Source organism: Nycticebus coucang, chromosome 18, assembly GCF_027406575.1.
Source record: "Nycticebus coucang isolate mNycCou1 chromosome 18, mNycCou1.pri, whole genome shotgun sequence".
Taxonomy (NCBI): domain Eukaryota; kingdom Metazoa; phylum Chordata; class Mammalia; order Primates; family Lorisidae; genus Nycticebus; species Nycticebus coucang.
Genome location: NC_069797.1, coordinates 25,018,414 through 25,038,111, shown reverse-complemented (window position 1 = coordinate 25,038,111; position 19,698 = coordinate 25,018,414). Strand labels below are relative to the sequence as shown.

Sequence of the window (19,698 nt, the reverse complement as noted above, 5' to 3'; positions counted from 1 at the left end):
TGTTTGTTGTAGTAGGTCAAACCTAGGGAAAACTGATTGATACCCTCTTAATGGTAACATTTAGCACCTGCCTTTTTAGCAACCAAAGCTTGTTTGCAAATAATACAGTGTTCCCAAGGTAGAATGTGGAAATGACCGATAAGACTGCTTTTGTAACCAGATACTGGAGCAGCTCCATTCATCCACATAGTACTCATGCACCATGGCCAAGTGCAAATAAACTCAAATGAAAGTATCCAAAGTCTAAGAAAATCTAGGCACCAGCTGCATTCCTTTGCATGCCACTATTTCTTGGTTACAAATATCAGCCGTAAGGTATGACTTGGTAAGGATTGGATTCATCATTCTAACTCTAAAACATATTTTTTATTTACTATAATTAAAAAAGTTTTTTATTTTAAATTGTTCGACTCACAAGGAATTATAAAAACAAGTACAGAGAGTGACACACCAATTTTTAGAACTTTTGTACCAAAAAGTAGACTCCTACTACCTCAGTTTTAAGCTTAAAATTATGTTAAATGCTTCAGGTGGAGCTAAAATTTGCATCATATAATTATGTAGCATATGTCATTCTAAATATTTCAGTAGCTTGCACTTGTGAGCTGTGAGCTACCTCCTAGGACTTGGGAGGCTAAGGTGGGAGTGTTGTTTGAGGCCAGGAATTTGATACCAGCCTGGGCAACATAGTGAGACCCGATCTATACAAAAAACAAAAAATTAGTTGGGTGTGGTAAGGTGGACCTTTAGTCCTAGGTACCCCAGAGGCTGAGGCAGGAGGATCCCTTGAGCCCAGGAGTTCCAGGTGGCAGTCAGCTATGTTCATGCAACTGCACTGCAGCCTAGGCAACAGAGACCCTGTTTCCAAAACCAAATACACAAACACACACAAAACTAATTGATTAATTTATTAAAAATCATGATCAAATGTCTTCTATATGTATGAAGTCAGACAAATAAGTTCACAAACTCATCCTCAAAAAAGTGCTACATACCTCATTGCTGAGTATCACTGGCTGACCTTGGGAAGCTATGAATTGACATCAATGCCTGGTCTACCCTTTGAAGCAATTTTGGAACTCTTTCTCTGGAATAGCCATCAGAGCTGTTGTTGTATGAGATCTGATAATTACATTCTCTAACTCAACCTAGAAAATGTACTACATACCTCATTGCTGAATATCACTACGGTTACCAGATAGCCAAAGATGGTACTTCAAAGATGACTGCCGTAGTGATGTTCAACAATGGGGTATGTACAATATTGTCTAGGTTGAGTTTGTGAACTTAATTGTCCAACCTTGTATTTAGTATACTTGAGGGAAAAATGTCTGTATTGCTATAAGCTAATTAATCCAGCTGGTGAGAGTAGGCATTTATAGTTCCTGAGATCTCTCTTGTCTATAAAGATTTCCTTATAAACCTGGGTCTATTTCTAGGCTCTATTCTATGGTTCTGTTTTTCTATCCTCATGCCAATGTTAATAATTACATCAAGTAGTATAATTTTGTCATTCTTGAAGTCTGATAGCAATTTCCCTCCATCTTTTAAAAGAGGTTTCTTAACTATTCATTCTTGATTCACTTGTTATTTTGCCTGAATTTTAGGTTTATCAAATAAAAATCCTGTGGGAATTGTTATTTGTCAATTAACAAATGAAATAACGTTTTATACCAATCCGAAGGCATTGAAAAAGGGAATAATATTTTAAACTAAATAACATCAATAAATACATAGGTACAGATTGTGCTAAGCGCCTTGTGGAAAGAGGGGCAAGCCCCCGACGGTATAAAAGAGAATTACTGAAGAGGGAGGGCAGACGGGAGGCAACTGAGGAGGGGTTCAGGGGAATGTGTGTCCTTGGACGTCGCTCACAGGAAGAATCATGAACTTGATTCAGGGCCTGAGACACATTCAGTCGGCGGGAGGTTGGAGGCAGGGAAATCTGGGACTGGCACCACGGAGGGTGGAAGGCAGAGGGTGCCAATCACTTAAGGAGCAGGCTGTGGTTAAACCACAGCATGGGTCAGACTCCCCAAAGGAAGCTGCAGAATGAGAGGACGACAGGCAGAGAAGGGTCGATTGAAGAAGGTGGTAAAGGTGGTGGTGCCTTTGGGTCCTTGAGTCTCCAAACTTGGCTCAGCGGAGAACACGCTACTACGTGCTGGTTGGCTGGCACGCTAAATGAATGGCGAGGGCAGGGGACTAAATGAACGACTCTCTCAGCGTAACTTTGGTTATGCCCCTTCCTCTCCAGACCGCCGTCTCCGTAAAATGGCAGTAACGACGTGGGTCCGGTGCGCCGCGGCGGCTGCTAGTGCTCCATGACGCCGCCCCGCACCGCGCTCACTGTGGCAGGCGCTGCGCCCGCGAGCTGCGCGGTGTCCGCTGGAGGGCGAAAGCCGTCCGGCTGCGGAGCACAGTGGCCTCCCCTCTCCTTGGGTGGGAGAGAGCGGGCGGGGAAAAGGGGTCCTGTGCCTAGAATGGGGCGAATGCGGCGAGCAAGCCGTGGAGACCAGCGGAAGAGAGGACTCCGTCGTGCTGGGGGCGCTGGACGACCGGTTCAAGACAGGTGTGGCAGGGGAGGGAGTAAAAGGGTGAATAGGAGACAGAATCCTGGGAGATAGATCTGAGAGACCCAGGGGTCTGGGGTCGCTTTCATCTGGGACCCCTAGAGCCCGGGAAATAGTAGGTCCGGACGTGGGACGGGTCTGCACGCCGACGTTGGCAGAATGAATCAACAAACCCCAAACGGAAAACAGCGCGCCTGGCAGCCTCGGGGTGCGCCTCTGTCCACCGAAGCGCAGGCAAAGCTTGGAGAGTCGGGAGGTGTCAGGGCCCAGGCTACCCCTAGAAGGCCCGTCCAAAGCGCTGGAGTCCGGAGACACCTCCCGCGGCCACCGGGTGGCAGAGTGGGGGCAGGCGTCCCCACCGACCCAGAGGGGTGGCCCCGCCTCGGGGCCGCGCGGAGGCCCCACCGTGGGGGGCGGAGTTGTCGCCACCCCCCCTTCCAATCCCGGGTGCTGCCCCTTCTTAAGCCCGCGGAGCCTCTAGCTGCCCCTCACTCGACTCTCCCTCCCGCACGATGGCCTCGGCGCTGAGCTATGTCTCCAAGTTCAAGTCCTTCGTGATCTTGTTCGTCACCCCGCTCTTGCTGCTGCCACTCATCATTCTGATGCCCGCCAAGGTCAGTTGCATCTCCAGGCAGCCCCGCGGACCCCGGGCGCTCGTTGCCTACTAACCGGCACCGAACTCGGGAGCACTGTGCTGGAACGCACGGATTCCCTGGCGGGCACAGCTCTCTGGGGACGCGCGCTCTCGGGAACACGAGGTGCCAGATGGGAGGTGCCTCGCGAAGCATCCCAGGGGCATGACGACCCCGTGGCGCCCGTCCCTGGGGTTCACAGATCCCAGGGCGCAAGAGCTGTCTGGGCAAGCGCAGAAACCTTAGTAGTGAGCACACAGACCCCAGCCATAGGCTCAGCCCTGGCTCAGAATTTCCCCCAGTGAATAACTGCGTTTCTCCCCCAAATGTCACCGCCTGGGTGCTTGCCTTTTCCTCCCTTGTCTCCGTCCCTCCTGTCTTCAAGCTATAGGTGGCTTCTGACGTCAGTCAGGGACCTACATTTAAAGATCATCACGCAAGTGGATCCTGAGTGCTGTCTTTGCCACTCTCTGGCCCTCCTTTGGCTCCCAGTTTCCCTATTTAAGATCCACATGTTCTTTCCAGCCCCGAAACACTTTCAGCTCCAGGTTGAAAGGCAGGCTGGAGTTGGACAGCTTTGCCTGATGTCTGCTGTGGCTATGACCGGAGGCGGGAGGCGGGACACATTCCCAGAGCTCACGCCTTGGGTGGCACAGCCTGAGGTTGCAGGGAAGCTTCATCCCATGCCCTGGCCTCCTAATACTCCTGGGAGGGAGAGAGAGAATGAATAGCCTCAGCTGCAGGCTGGGGGCAGGGCCAGGCGCCCTGGCCAAGGCTCCACTGGGCTGTGCACAGCCAGTTTGGCAGAGGACCCGGGGCTTTGAAGCCTTTTGTGGCTGCTGGCTGCTCCTTCCTCATTCCTTCTTTTAGCCTTTCACTCTAGGCCCTAACAGGGAACCTCACGCTCTCCCCTCTCCTCTCCAGGCAGGTTTGGGAACAGAGGAGCTCTTCAGGGGATTCTCTGGTGGCAGCTCTGGAGGAGGGAAGGGGTGTGCTGGGGTGACAAGAAGCCAACCTGCAAGAGGACTGGACTTGGACCACTTGCTCGTGCTTGTGACTTTAGCCGACTCTCTGTGTTCTCTGGGCCTTGGTGTTCTCATCTGTAGAATGGCGCAAGGTGGTTTGATTCTGACACTTTAAGATTTGGTATAAAAAGGGACTATGTTGGTTTCTAGGTAGGAGAGGAGAATCTGGGTGGGCTGAGCACAGGCCCTGGAGGGGTCGAGGACAGCAGATTCAACTGTGGTGTCTTTCAGTTGTCACAAGCAGCCATATTTCCTCTGTAGAAAGAGTCTGTGGGAGGGAGCCAGGCAGGAGAGCTGTGATTTTAGTTCAGCTAGCAGCAAGTGATGTTCCTGGGAATAATTACAGTACCTTTGCTGACCTTCCTGCTTCAGGAGACTCTGCTCCCACCCTGATACACACACACTTACTCCCATACAGGTGGGCCCTGACTCAGGATGCGTGTGCGTGTGTGTGAGCTGCCCTGGGAGTCAGGTTCAGGAGAGGGAAGAGCAGAGTCTTTCCAAAGGCTGCCTTCACAAGCTTTCCTTCCCACCAGACACTGTGGTCTTCTGGTCTCCCTTTGTGCCTCTGTTTTGGTCACCTCTGAGGAGCTTCCTGCCCACAACCCTCCACAGCTACCCCACTGTGCGAGAAAATCCAGAGGGGCATTGTCCCCATCAGGCAGTGGCACCCAGGGCACTCGGCCTTCTGCCCATGCCCTAGTCTCTCTCCTCACCTCTGTCTTCTTTTTTCCCCTCTCTCCACTTTCGCTCTTTCCTGGCCTCATCTCCATTCCACTTTTTCTACCCTTTCTTTCTGGGTCCTGAAAAAAAAAATCATTAAAAGAAATGATGAATTTACTGTATAATTTATTTAAAAATGTTAGAAAATTCTTTTTTAAAACAAGATTGCAAAGTTTAAAGTAAAAATAAAAATACCTTCCAATCTCATAGCATTAATATTTTGATGGACATTTTTCCAGAAACCAGTCAATTAATCTCTTGGCTCTCTCTCTCTCCCCCCTCCACCTCTCTCTTTCACACACACACACACACACACACAGTGTGTTTTGCTATAGTTTTCCATTAAACAAAACATGTTGGGGACACCCTTCCTTGTTAATCATTATATAAATGGTTTTTAGTTGTGAACTTATTTGCATGTACATTTTGTTTGGGCACATACATTTACTGAGCCCATTATATGCTGTGCCCTGTGTGGGGCACTGATGTTTGGAATCCCATCGCCCCCTTTGATCTCAGCTTTCATCACTTCTCTGGCTACTCTCAGCTACAGGGAAGTGCTCTGAAGTATGCAGCAGAAACAGGTCCCTCTCCTACAGGACAACCCCTTCTCATTCTTCCTGGTTACCAGCCCCTCCCCAGACTTTTCTAACATCCTCCTTCCTGCTCTGCCCTCTGCACTGACGCTGTGGGAGATTTCTAGACTAGGGAGGGCCAAGGGTGTTGACTGGTGTTATTCACAACGAGCACTTCCTGGGCTTCCTAATGGAGGCACAGAGGTGAGGGGCAGTTAGCCTTGTAGCTTCTCTTTTCTAATGGCTATGTCTGACCCGTCCAGGAGCATGCAGTGATAATTGGTTAGCTAGGGTGCCACCTACTACTTCTTCTTCTTTTTTTGGGTCGGGAGAGGGAGACAGAGTCTCACTTTATCAACCTGGTTAGCTCACAGCAACCTCAAACTCTTGGGCTTAAGTGATCCTCTTGCCTCAGCCTCCTAAGTAGCTGGGACTATAGGTGCCTGCCACAATGCCTGCCTATTTTTAGAGATGGCCTCTCACTCTTGCTCAGGGTGGTCCTGAAGTCCTGAGCTCAAGCAATCCACCTGCCTCGGCCTCCCAGAGTGCTGGGATGACAGGAGTGAGCCACCGCACCCGGGCCCACCTATTGCTTTGGAGTTTAGAGAATAAATAAGTACCAGTACCAAGGACTTCGTGTGCCGTATGTTAAGAATGGGTACTCTTCTACCCTTAATTTATACATGAGAATGTGATACCAGAAGGGAGAGGGGCCAGGATTGGGAGTAAGAGCAATAATTTATTACTAACATTGTTTGGAATGGCTATTACGTGATGATAATAAGAAGCAAACTGATTCTTAGCTAGAATTATTGTTTTAAAACTCTCTATGATACACCTCTTATTGTCAGCCCTTGGAGGGGATCCTTCCCGCTGCCTGCCCATGTGGCACACCCTTGACACCAAAGCTTCGAGAAGTTAGTGACCGCTGAGGGGCCAGACAGTGGCAGACTGTGGACACCAATCAGGTCTACCTGGTGTCTAAGCCTGGGCTTCTAACCATCCCTTTGGTTTAGTGGCTCTTAACCAGCACAGATCCTTTCTTCCCCCCACCCCCCAGCAGCGGACCTTTGGCAAAGTCTGGAGACACTTTAGCTGTCACATCTGGAGGCAGTCCTACTGCCACCTCACTGTGTGGGACCAAGGATGCCGCTAAACTGTGTACAATGCCCACGGCCCCCATAACGGAGAATCCTTTAACACAAAATGTCCGCAGGTTAGCTGGAGGAGCCCTGCTTTAGACAGTAGGGAGGTCCCTGGGCTGCTCATGAGATGCGGAAGCAAGACTTATGTTTTGTGACGGTTAACACAAGCCAGACAAAGAATTGCTAAGTCTCCGTCTGCGATGTTGAGTGCTGTTTAACACGTGCTCTTTCGGGTGATGATAAACAGTATGTACGCACATCTCTCTTCAGCAGCGTGGTTGCAGCTCGACTGGGATGAAGCTATTCATTTGTTTAATGGGCATTTGCTGAGATCCCCTACGTGTCAGGTCTGTGCTGCACGCTGAGGACAGGGTGCATCTGCAAGGCAGCAGGTCCTCAAATCATGTGGTTTCATTCAACATCATTTCATTGTAGCATTGATGACAGAAGTGGATCTCCGGCCACCGCCTGTGTGGAGTTTGCATGCTTTCCCCACTGCTTGGGTTTTCTCTGGGCACTCTGGTTTCCTTTGGGTACTCTGTTTTCCTCTCTCATCCCAGAGGTGTCCATTGCCTTGGCTGTGTGGTCCGAATGTGACTGTGTGAGTGAGTCCTGTGATGGAATGGGGTCCTGGCTGGAATGGGTGCCCACCTGTGCCCTAAACCGCCAGCATAGTCTCTGGCCACTCGAGTCCCTGAACTGAAATAAGTGGGTAAATAACTATCTTGCTTGTTTTTATTAGACTTTCTTAAGTGTGTGCAGAGATCACTTTATTTTAATGTTTAATATTGGAAGTGTTTGGGCTTGTTTACAAGTTTGATGATGTTTTTGTCACCAGAAATATGCCATAGGAACTTAACTCTTACGGATAGCGATCCATCCATGGTCAGATTAGTTTTGTGACACCACATGTCACTTACAAGTCAGTTCGCAAGCACCTACCCACAACACTGAGTGAGGACTTGCTGTACTGCGTGTGCCCTCAGGCCTCACAGTTTGGTGATGGTGCAGCGGTGATGGGGAGACAGTTAAGGAAACAGTGCCAATCTGGTGTGCTAATTGCTGGGGTGATCAGGGGAAAGGCACAAAGCAGACATGGAGGGGCCTGGGGAAGGCGTCCAAGAGGGAATGACGAGTCCTCCCCCCAGGCCCAGGGAGCAGGTAAGAGAAGGAGGCTGTGAGCAGGATATCTGCTTGTGCTACCCCAAGTGCTTTGGGGTGGCTGGGACTTGGCTGTGAGTGGGCCAGGAGGTGCGGCTGCAGGGGTCCGCAGGGCCTGGTCCCTTACGGAGAGTCTTATGAGTCCTGCTGTGGCATTTGGGTTTTGTCCTGAAGGCAATGGAAGGCTTTTAAACAAGCAGCTGATGTGATCGGATTTACCAAAGAGAGAGGAGAGTGTGAGTTGATGTCAACAGGAAGACCAAATGAGAAGGGAGTTGCTGTGATCCAGGCAGGAGAAGACGTGACCTGAGCGGAGGCAGTGGCCATGGAGGATAAAGGAGGGGAGAGGGAAGGATGCCTGAAAATAAGAGGATAGAAGCCATAGGTCTTCTCAGTGACCAATTTAATTGGAGGGGACTAGAAGGAAGGACAGGACAGAGTCTGGGTAATTGATAAGGATTATAACAAGAACTCCAAGGAAACACAAAACCGCCTAGGGACATGGGTCCTTTTATCCACATTTTACGAGGTGATGGGACTGAGCGCCAAAGAGATTGAATCACTTACTGGAAGTCCTATGGTGAGTGAGGGGCCAGGACAGCAAGTGGAGGACCCAGCCCTGCCTCACCCCAAAGGCAAGATCCTGAAGACTTAAGTGGGTAAAGGCTGGGAAAGGACAATTCATACAAACACAAATGCAAATAGTACAGCTTGAGACTTGTGTAATTAGAGAAACTTGTGAAAACACCCAGCACCATCTTCTCAATTGTAATTTAAAAAACAAACAAACCAACCTTGAAAACACTCAGTGCAGGGCAGATTTTCTGGATGAGCTGATACTATGTATACATGTCCATTCCTGGAAGCAGAAAAGGCTGCAGCAGCCCTTTGAGAAAGGAATTCGGAGGAAGTATCAGGCTTTCAAGGAAGTACTTCGGAAAGCCCCTCCTAAGGTCTGCTTTAAAAATAGGTGAATCAAATAAAGTAGGGCCATCAGGGCATCCTTTTGAGGGTAGAAAAGAAACCACATTTACTCAGCTGCAGGAATTCCAGCAAAGGAGAAGTGGAATGATCCATCAAACGTATTTTTTTTGTGTGAGGCAGAGTCTCATTATCTCGCCCTTGGTGGAATGCTGTGGCATCACAGCTCAGAGCAAACTTAAACTCTTGGACTTTTGCGATTCTTTTGCCTCAGTCTCCCGAGGGAGACTAGAGGTGCCCACCACAACGCCAGCTATTTTTTTTTTTTGGTTGTAGTTGTCATTGTTGTTTAGCAGGCCTGGGCTGGGTTTGAACCTGCCAGCCCCTGGTGTATGTGGCTGGCGCCCTAACCACTGAGCTACAGGCGCCGAGCTTATTTACAGTTTTAAAAGTGATCAATATGAAGATTACATGGAAAATGTCAATTGTGGAAAGCTGAGAAAAAGTAGTAGTATTGAAAGCGAACGTGGAGAGAATTGCACTTAATTTGCAAAACAGAAGAGTCTACTCACTCTGTAAAGTGATCTTAATTCTTAGAGCATGTCCTTCCTCCCCCTCCTCCTCCTCCTCATTTCCCTTCTTCTTTTCCCTTTTCCTCCTTGTCCTCCTATTCGTGTTCTTTTCTTTTGAGGGGTGGCTAAGGTAAGGTTTGGAAAGTTGAAGGAACTTTGCCTGGAACCACCTGGTGGGGAGGCGGGGCGGGGCTGGGGTCTTTGATGATAGATCCTTCACCCTCCTCACCGTCCTGACCCTGGAGAGCCGTGCTGAATGGGGCAGGGAACAGGATGACTCTGAGGGGCTTCCCTCTGATGCCACTACTCTCCTCGGACAGTGCAAGCCAGCAGCTGTCCAGGGTGCTCTGGGGATGGGGAGAGCAGGACGGCTACATGCCAAGGCCTCAGGACTGTCTCTTTAGTTTGTCAGGTGTGCCTACGTCATCATCCTCATGGCCATTTACTGGTGCACAGAAGTCATCCCTCTGGCTGTCACCTCCCTCATGCCTGTCTTGCTTTTCCCACTCTTCCAGATCCTGGACTCCAAGGAGGTGAGCATCCCCAGGGAGCATCCTGGTGACTTCCTAGTTTTCCCCTTACCTCATTCTCCAAGTCCTTCTGAGCTCCCTAGGCCTGGGGTAACCAGATAAGCCTCATTTGTAGAATCTCCCTGGCAAGGAATCACAGCCACTGAATCCTGCATCCTCCCCTGCCCCAGTTCCCAAGCTGTCCCTGAAGCTGGCATCTAGCTTGCTGGCCTGTCTCTGGGGACTTGGGTGGCCCTGTGCCCAAGCTGTGTGTGGCTGGGGGGCAGCCCTGACACAGCTTCCATGCCACCCTCCAGGTATGTGTCCAGTACATGAAGGACACCAATATGCTGTTCCTGGGTGGCCTCATGGTGGCTGTGGCTGTGGAGCATTGGAATCTGCACAAGAGGATCGCCCTGCGGACGCTCCTCTGGGTGGGGGCCAAGCCTGCACAGTAATGACACCTTCTCTCTCTTGCCACATGGTTCTACGTGGGCCCCAAGGCTGGGAAGGGGAGGGCGACACAGGCCAGGCTGCCTGCTGGTAAGGGCGGGACATGGGCACACTTGGGCTTGACAGGCTGGTCTCCAGGTGGGGCATGTTACAGTCTTCCCTGGGAAGGTCAGATGAGTGAGGGGTGGTGATAGCATGTGAGGAACAGCAGTAGGTAAGGGATCTCTGAACCCAGAGGGGACAGGTGAGTAATAGTCCTTGTAGGTTTGGAAGGTTTCCTGGGGGAAGGGATCCTTAGGGAGCAAGTTGGATGGAGGCTGGATCAAGCCATACCTGACAGGGGATTGTGAGGAAAGCAGGCCAGAGGTGGCATAACTATCCAGTTTAGAAGCAAAAAGGTTCTTTCCCCACTGCTGAGAAGTCTCTTTTCCCTGAAAAGAAGGTTCTCAACCCATCTTCCCCCACACAACTCATTATCTCAGTTTCTCACCCCTTCTCCAAGACCTCTTCCACCACTCAGCACACCAACCATTCCTGCCAGCCCGTGGAATTGATAGAATCATAATTACAATTCTAATGGGTACATTGACTGTCTCCAACCCTAGTCACGATCCTGGGAGCTTATTTATCACCTCATTTAATTCTCATTGAAACTCTGAGAGCTGGCTATTATTCATACCACCCGCATTCTATAGATCAGGAATTTGAGGCAGAGAGAAATGATTCATTGATGGTCACATGGGGATTGGACCCAGCTTCTCTGATAAGGCCCATGTCCCCTCTAATCAGGAATTCAGGGTGCATCTTTCATTTGAGACAATGTACTCCCTAAATCATGGCATGTCCCCAGCCTATCCCTTGAAAGGCAGCAGAAAATTCACAGTAAATTCCCCTGAGATGTCTATGTGTCAGAGACCATGCCTGGGGCTCCCTGGGTGCTTCTTGCTTCCCTAGGCAGAGGACATTGTGGCTCTGTGATTTCTGTTACCCTTGATGGCATTGGTCCCCTCTAGTGACTGGTTTAAAAGGTCAAATCAAAAGCTGTTGTATTTTTTGGAACTTGGCCTCCTGGCCTCAAGCAATCCTCCCACTTCAGCCCCACGAGGTGCTGGGATTATAGGCATGGCTACCACACTGGTCATGCCGTTGTATTTTCTAGAAATGTGAGGTCTCAGGAAGGTGGACCTTAGAGCCCTCAGAATTCCTGTTCCTGGCCCCTTTGAGGGGTCAACTTTTCTCCATCAGCAGGTGGGAAACCATCACGGTGGGCTTCGTTCTGGCATGTGCTGAAGGCTTTTGCTTAGCAAGCCAAGGAGTAAGCACGTGCTTCTCCACTCCTTTCTGTTGCCTGGCTACTCCTCTGAGTTTGGCTTCTAATCGTCCATGGGCACTGCTGTTCTGGGGTGACCTGGATATGGCCCCTTTGGTGCCTTAAAACATCAGGTAGACGCTATGGTCCTCCTAAGACAACTCACATCCATCAAACGCTCAGCCTCCTTGTAACCTGGGTTCTGGCCTTTGTTTCTACGAGTCCATGGGTCAACTTTTAGGAACACCAGCCTGAGCCCTGGTGCAGTGCAGCCACTGGGTCTCTTCTTCAGGCTCCCACATGCTGGCAAATTAGTATCTCCAAGGAGAGGCCTGACTGCAGAGGGGTGTGCTGCAGACAGCGCCTGTGCCACTTCTGTCCCTGGCCTTGTCCAGCTGGTGTGTGTGGAGCCCTGGAAAAGAGTCAGGCCCTGCTCTGTTCTCTCCTAAGGAGAGAGAAGCCATGGAAACAGGGGCCTTGAACCCAGCATAGTGACCCATATAGTAGGAGAATGGAGGAGGGCATGGCCAGCCCCTCCTGGTGTGCACTGTGAGGGAGGCCCCAGATGAGGGACATGCCTAAACAGGCATTGAAGGACCAGGAGGAGTTTTCCAGGTAGATGGCCGAGAAGGGAACAGGGCTTAGAAGCAATGGGAATGTATTTCCTGAACACCTTTTGATTTTGTCCACTGCAAAGTGGAGGGGGCAAAGTATGTATGTGGAGAGAAGGGGAGGCCTGGGCAGGGGTTGACAGTGAGCCAGGAGGAAGGTCACAGGTTCCCAAGCTCCCTCCCTGGCTGGCCATACCCCTGTAGTCTTACTGGGCATAGATCTTCTGAACTTTTGAGCTGGATCTTCCAGCCAGAAGTGGGAAGCCAGAGCTAGCTGCACATGGGGATACTCCAGCACACCCCTGATCATAAGTGGGCAAGCTGCACCTTGAGTTGGCACCATCTGGATACCGGTGCTTCCCTGATAGATGGGAGCTCCTTAGAACCATGACGTGGTCTGGGGCCTCTTGGTGACCCCAGTAGTCATCAGAGTGGACATCAGCAATGTGTGTGGGAAAGAGAAGGAAGGAAGCAGGAAGGGAGAGGAGGCACCCAGATTGTAAACCCATTAAAATACCCAGATCTGAATTGGCATGTGCGTTTTTGCATCTGTGGGGGTGGGCCTAGCCCCTGCTGCCTCCCTGGGGCACAGGGCTGGGGTGGGGATTCTCCGGCTTCCTTCCCTGCCCCTCTGCAGGCTGATGTTGGCCTTTATGGGCGTCACGGCCTTCCTGTCCATGTGGATCAGCAACACGGCCACCACAGCCATGATGGTGCCCATCGTGGAGGCCATGCTGCAGCAGATGGAAGCCACCAGCACAGCCACTGAGGCCAGCCTGGGGGCACTTGAGCTGGCGGACAAAGACAAGGCCAGCGAGTTGCCAGGTGAGCCCCCACCTGGGTGCTGCCAGAGCCACAACAGCAGACCTCCCCTTGGTGACCACTTCCTCCTTCCTTTCTGCTTCCTGGACCCATCCTTTAAACATGAACAGGGGAAAAAATTAGGTAATACTGTTTTAAAAAATTTTAGGACAGGGATTATTGTATAAAGTTTAGATCCTTTAGTAGAGTTTAGAGCAAAGTCCTGCCCTTGGTTTCCAGTCTCACAAGTCAGTGTGTTCATTTGATTACTCATTTGGGCATCCTAAGCACCTGCTGGGGGCTTGTTACTCCTGCTTGTCCTCAGGAAGGTCTTTTCTGACCACCAGCAGATCAAACCTCTCAGCTCTCTGCTCTCATGGGTCCTGGGGTTGGTGGCCTGTTTCCTGGCTAGGTGTGAGATCGAGGAAGGCAAGATAGAATCTGCCTTGTTCCTACTGTCCCAAGGGCCCAGCACAGAAGACTCAGGGCCTGGCCTGATTGCCAGACCAGACTGTTACGGAGCTCAGTGGGGCAGCAGAAATAGACCCCTCCCACAAACCATCAGATTTGGGGGTGCCATGAGCCAGACTGGGGGAACTCAGAAAAGGGAGGGAACTTGTGAGGAGGTGGACACCTCCCAGGTGGAGGGACCAGCTTGAGCAGCAGCAGGGAGGTAGGAGAGAGGCCTCTCGTCTTCAGTTGCATTGGCAAAGCATCAAGGAGCCTTGGGGAAGCCATGGGAAGTGACTGTGGGAGGCAGAGAGGCCCAGACTTTGGGTTGGAGGCTGAGGAGTGCATGAGAAGGGATCTGGAGGGGCTGGGATGGCCTAATCCTCAGGTTAGCAGCAGGTAAGAAGCTGGGGCTGGGGCTAGGCAGGCGGCCCCCACTACTGCCTCAGCTAATAACAGCACTGTGGCACTGCAGGGAACCAAGTGATTTTTGAAGGCCCCGTCCTGGGGCAGCAGGAAGACCATGACAGGAAGAGGATGTGCAAGGCCATGAACCTGTGTGTGTGCTATGCCGCTAGCATCGGGGGCACCGCCACCTTGACTGGAACGGGACCCAATGTGGTACTCTTGGGCCAGATGAACGAGTGAGTTACTGACCACACCTGGGGACAACAGAGTGGGCCCTAGGACTAGAGGGGCCTATTCCACCCCTCCCTCTTTCTCGGCTAGTCCCTGGAGCTGGGGGGCAGCAAGGCCTGGTCTGGGAGCTTGGGAGGAGTAGGAAGATGTGCCCCTGTCCAGCCTCTGTGTCCTGGCATCTCCATATCTGCTCAGAAACCTCAAATGGGATGGGAAGCTGACACCAAGGCAGCTAATGCTGGCTTTCCGCCCTGGTGCGAGTCCCACCTTTCTGCCCTGGGCTCAGAGGAGGAATATGGGTTGAACTCTGACGTAATGTCTTAGAAGATGACAATATAGTTCCAGATGCTGGGTCCTTGGTTAAAACTTGTAGAAAATAGACTTCTCTAAAATACACACCCCACTTGGGCTCACCAACTTTGGTGATAGTCCCAGGACACTGGGGTCTGCAGAGAGGCCACCCACTGCCTCAGCTTTTCATTCACTACAGCCCCACTTACTGCCCTTTCATTGCCCAGATGGACCCTAGGGGTGCTTTAGAACTTTTGAGCCTTGGCCACAAAGGGACAGAGGCCATGAGGACCCCATTTCTGTGCTTGGGGTGAAGGGCATGGGATTCTAAGAAGGGAGAGAAGCCTGGGTCTGGCCTCTAGGGTATGTGTGGTCTGCTGAGGGTGGCAGGAGCCTGGAGAGTTCCAGGCAAGTCTGGTAAATAAATGCATAACTGAGGTGTGTACAAATTGCAGGGGGAAGGAATGAAAATAAGCTGGTGCCCTCCCCCCCTCCCAAGAGCCCTGGCCAGAGGTGGGGAGCGCGGCTGGCACAGGAGCTGGGAGGCGGAAAGGACGGGCCTGGAGCTCGGCCTGGCAGACGCTTGAAGTTCAAAAATCAGATCATTTTGATCCTGGAAGTGCTTTCTATAATGATATCCTTACAGTTCTCTCATAGCTTTCTTTGGGAAAAGCAGCCTATCTGCGCTGAGCGGAGAAAATTCTGTGTCTGCTTTGATAGCTTTGAGCTAAAGGGGGTGACCCCTAGGACTGGCGGAGGCCCAGGGTTGGGAGGAGTGACCCTCCAGTAGCCCCTAGCCTGGGAAGCTTTTGAGATTTGCTAAGCTTTGCTAAGGGGACTCTTTCCTTGCAGAAACCCGCAGGATGAGTGCTCTGAGCATTCTCCTGAAGCTGTCAGCCACACTATGTGCATGTGTGTGTACACAGGTGTACTTTTCTGGAGGGAGGGTCCATAACTTCCATGAGATTCTTAGCAGAAAGGTGGGTTGGCCATCCTTCAGCTTTGTTCTATGCTGCAACCATGTTCTGAGGCCCCCACTTGACTGGGGGATAATGCCTGGCTGGACCTGGGAGGACGTGGCCCCCATGTGACCCACCTCTCGGGGCCTCCTGCTGCCCAGCCCCACTTGCAGGCCGGGGCCGGCCCTCACAGCTCAGCGTCTGGGCCGAGGTGTGGACCAATGTCCCTCCTTTCAGATTGTTTCCCGACAGTAAAGACCTCGTGAACTTCGCCTCTTGGTTTGGATTCGCCTTCCCCAACATGCTGATAATGCTGCTGCTCACTTGGCTGTGGCTTCAATGTATTTACCTGAGATTCAAGTAAGTCCCAGCTGCTCATGCAACAGAGAGTCTAATTATGCCACGAGCTTGCAGACAAACCCTCAGACTCAGTAGGCGAGTCTAAAGAGTTCTTTGTCTCGCCCCAACCATTTCTCCAGCCCCACCTCCCTCTAGTCTGCCCTCCTGCTCCGACCTCCCACTATGCCTCTGCCATGCTGTCCCCTCTTCCTGAAATACCATTTCCTGCCTTCTGGCCTTCCTAGCACCTCAGCCTTCCAGGCCAGTGCAAATGCTGCCTTCTCGACTTTCCCCTTCCTCATTCCATGCCTCTGTGCCGCCCCTGGACACATCACAGCCCCATCCCGTGGCACCTGCACTCCTGTTCCAATGCTGCCCCTTCCCTGACTGTGAGTGCCTCCAGGGCCTCTCCGACACCTGGCACAGCTTCCAGCCCAGGGAGGAAGAGCCAGGTGGGTTAAAGCAGTTAAAGAGAACCTTGTCCCCATGTGCCAGATCCACACTTCTGGACAAACTTCCACTTGTCCACACAGGTTCATTAGGCCAGGTCACAGTAAACATCCTGAAACATCCATCGATCCAAACCTAGACCATTACTAAATGCCTGTGATGTTCCCAGCAGCATGTGGATCCTGGAAAGTTTATCTTCCTATTCCCAGCACACTGACAAGTGCACTGAGAGTCACCCTTAGCGGCAACCAGACTTTGGTCAGAAACCATGACGTGCGCTGACAAATACCTTTAAAGAGATTTTAAAAGACACATTTATCTGTGGTGTAAAGGTGATCATGTCACCCTGGAGTAGAATGTACTTAGCTCTGAGCTAAGTAGCTATGGTCTGCCTCCATTCACAGGGAGCTCAAGCCAAGTAAAAACAGGGGGGTATGTGACCAGAGGGAAGAGACTGCAGATCTGAGATGCAAAAGGGCCCATGGAAACCTGTGATTTAATGGAGGAAATGGAGCATTTTCTAAGTTTTCTTCTTGAAGGAGTAATTGTTTTGAAAACTGTTTAAAAATTGCAATACTCACTCCAGATAGTCATAATAATGATAATAGTATTAGACATCAGCTACGCCCCACCCCACCCTGCCTGTGTACAGGCCCTTGTGAAGGGGAAGCTGCTCACATGGCTGTTTATATACACAGCAGCCCTCTTTGCCCTGCTTCTCAAATCTGCACTAGGACTAAAGTCTTGTTTGCTCATATCCATCCAGCAGGCCAATCAGGAGATGGCCCTGCACCTGCTGTAGGTAGGCATCTGTGCCTCCTTGTGGGGCAATAGAAATAGCAGTGACTGACTTTTCCTGAGTGCTTATTAATGTGTCAGTCACTCTTTTAAGAACTCTACATAAATGAACTTCATTAATCTCCACAACAACTTGTGAGGTAGGTACTATTATTATGATTCCCAACTTGCAGAGAAAGCCATTGAGGTATGGAGAGGTTACATGGGTCAGTATAGGGGTGTGTAACTTGGAAGAAGTGGAACTGAGATTTGCTCCCAGGCAGTTTGGCTTCCACTATGTTACCCTCCCTCTTGAAGAGGCCAAGGGTTGCTGCTTGGGCAGCCTCCCAGTTTGGCATGACCAGGTTTCAGGAGCACCAGTGGGAGCCTGAAGATCACCCTGGACCCTTATAGCCTGCTGAGCAGGAGGAGGGAGCCGGCCTGGCACCAAGGCCACAAGGGAACCCTCAGCCTTCTGTCTGGCTGGGGGCAGATATTAGGCCCCTGGGAACTCGCAGCTAAGAACCTGAAGCCGCAGTTCATACACCTGGCATGGCCTCCATCAGCTCTCCTTGACTGGCAGGGAGCCTGGATGATACCTGCTGAGTTGGGGCTTTGGAGCCTGCTCGTATCAGGAGTGCATGGCTACAGTCCGGTGTCACAACTTCCTGTCAGGAGTGACTCACAAGAGCCTTGTTTTGGTTCCAGATCTAGAAGGTACAGGACAGCTTTTACGTTTAGTTTGAATGATGGGAACCGTGCTCTGGCCTAGGCCACATGCTGGCACATACCAGGATCTGATGGTCCCTGCCTACCTCCAAGGCCACCTGAGGCCAGGGAGCACCTGTCTTACCTGCAGAATTCACCTCTACTGTCACACCTTGCTCAGTTGAGTTCTTCATCTGGATGATTATGGAGAGCAATGCCAAGGTGTTGGCCTCTAGCCTGATGGACAACTGAGTTTATAGGTAGACTCCTAGGCTTTATCTCCCAAGGGGGCATATACCCCTCTCCCCTTGACTGCCAACAACTATGGAGGATATTATTACTGGCTTATAATTGACTGTTCCAACCCATCTAACCCTGTGCAGTAGGGATGAGGGGTGTTCTGAACCCCTGCCACGGCAGAGGCATTTGGGGACTCAAGGATCCTACCCCTCTCTTCGGCTCTGTAGTATATTCAGTCCAAGTTGACCAGGGTGCATCATGGTGAAGGTCATTCTGCAGCAGAAGGACATTGTGGGCCCCACCCCTGTCCCACGGCTCTCACAGGTCAAGTGGATCCATAGGCCTGCATTTCCTGCCAGCCTGGCAGTCGCCAATGAAACTAACCCAGAGATGAGGGTGAAAGGCTTAGTGCAAGAGGGTTCTGAAGGCTTGGTGGCACTACTGTCAGGGAGCAGCATCTGACAATTGTATATTTAATGCAGCTCCAGAGTCTGCAGTCCCTGTGGTATATGGGAGGCATCACCAGTACCAGATGCCAGCTGGGGCTCCTTGTCGCCTCCTGCTGGGAAGCTAGGAATACCAGGTTTCCCTTATCCTGGAAACCTGAAGCCCCTGGCCAAGCTCCCGCAATTCTAGGACAACAGGTGGCAGCAGATCTGTGCTGGGTAGAGCACAGACTTTACCAAGCCAATGCCATGAAGGCAAAAAAGCCCCCTCCCACATTAGCAGAGTTGTCCCCATGACAGATGATCTTAGGGTCACATAGCCTTGCCCCTTGTCCAGCATGGAGATCCTGGGCAGCTGTGCAGACCTGGGATCACGTCTCTTCTACCCCTTTTCTAACCCCTGAACATTCCAGGAGTCCTGACATCCTCGTGTTCCCATGCTCTAGGCTGTGCCACCATCAACAGCATGGCTCTCACACTCTCAAAAGCAGTTAACACCCAGCCCTGGCTCCAGGAATTAGTACCTATCCCATCACCCCATGCCCTCCTTTATCTTAGGGCCCCAGAAAGCACTGTCACAAAAAGGGTTCTCTGGGGACAGTGCTCTTGGCCTGCCCAGCCCTTCAGAATAATATTAGCTGGAACTAGAATGCATGCCGGGGCTGGGTCCTACACAACAGTGGCCCCCATTACCCCTCTCCACGGCCAAGCTACCCTCTATGCCTCTGAGAACATCCCTCCTCCTTGCCTCCTCATGCCAGCCCCACCCTAGAGGAGGCCCTGCAGGCACCCTGGGCATTGGGCATTGGGCATTGTCCCGAGGAGACCCATTCAGGAGCAGAGCCTGGGCTGGCTTCCTTCCTGCTCCAGCCATGCCTGTTGTCAGCCCTAGGCTCGCCTAACCCTAACCTTCACCCTATACCTCCAACGCCAGGGAACACACGGAGTTGTTCCTGCTTATGGGCAGGGACCTGTCCTCATTCCCTGTGTCCTCCTGAGCCTGGCATCCCAGCACCATCCAAAGCAGTGCCAAGCTGAGTGGGGGGGAGAAAGACTTGGAGAACATGAGAGGGAGCTCTGGTCCCACTTGACTATGCTCCAGACCTGCTTATGGCCTTCCCTCGGGTGATGCCGGAGCAGCTGATCTCCAGGTGACTGGGCAGCTGCGGAGACCCTTTGGCTTCTCAACAGAGACTTTTCCCTACTATATCCTGGGAGGTGGGGTAGGCAGATTAGAGAAGAGGAGGAGGAAAGAGGGCAGAAGGGACTTGCTCCAGGCCCCACAGCGGGCGAGAGGCAGCACCACGTGTCTTTCTGTTACATTCTGCTGTACAGCACTCAGGCTCTGTCTCACCAGCACCTGAGCCAACTAACCTGCCCTTTGCATTC

The 19,698-nt window shown here is 51.5% G+C and overlaps 1 protein-coding gene across 2 annotated transcripts in view; it reads left to right on the top strand.

Moving 5' to 3' along the window:
- The first annotated feature begins 2,872 nt into the window (after positions 1 to 2,872).
- SLC13A5 (solute carrier family 13 member 5) overlaps positions 2,873 to 19,698 on the top strand; it is a 32,359-nt gene continuing 15,533 nt past the window's right edge. Inside the window, exons 1-6 of one of the 2 annotated variants that reach the window (XM_053569026.1) lie at positions 2,873 to 3,187; positions 9,732 to 9,860; positions 10,154 to 10,290; positions 12,847 to 13,034; positions 13,936 to 14,104; positions 15,587 to 15,709. In XM_053569026.1, the coding sequence (XP_053425001.1) occupies positions 3,086 to 3,187; positions 9,732 to 9,860; positions 10,154 to 10,290; positions 12,847 to 13,034; positions 13,936 to 14,104; positions 15,587 to 15,709 (848 nt within the window). In that variant the 5' untranslated portion in view covers positions 2,873 to 3,085. The remainder of the gene's footprint in view (positions 3,188 to 9,731; positions 9,861 to 10,153; positions 10,291 to 12,846; positions 13,035 to 13,935; positions 14,105 to 15,586; positions 15,710 to 19,698) is intronic. The other variant, XM_053569027.1, reaches the window with a different exon arrangement.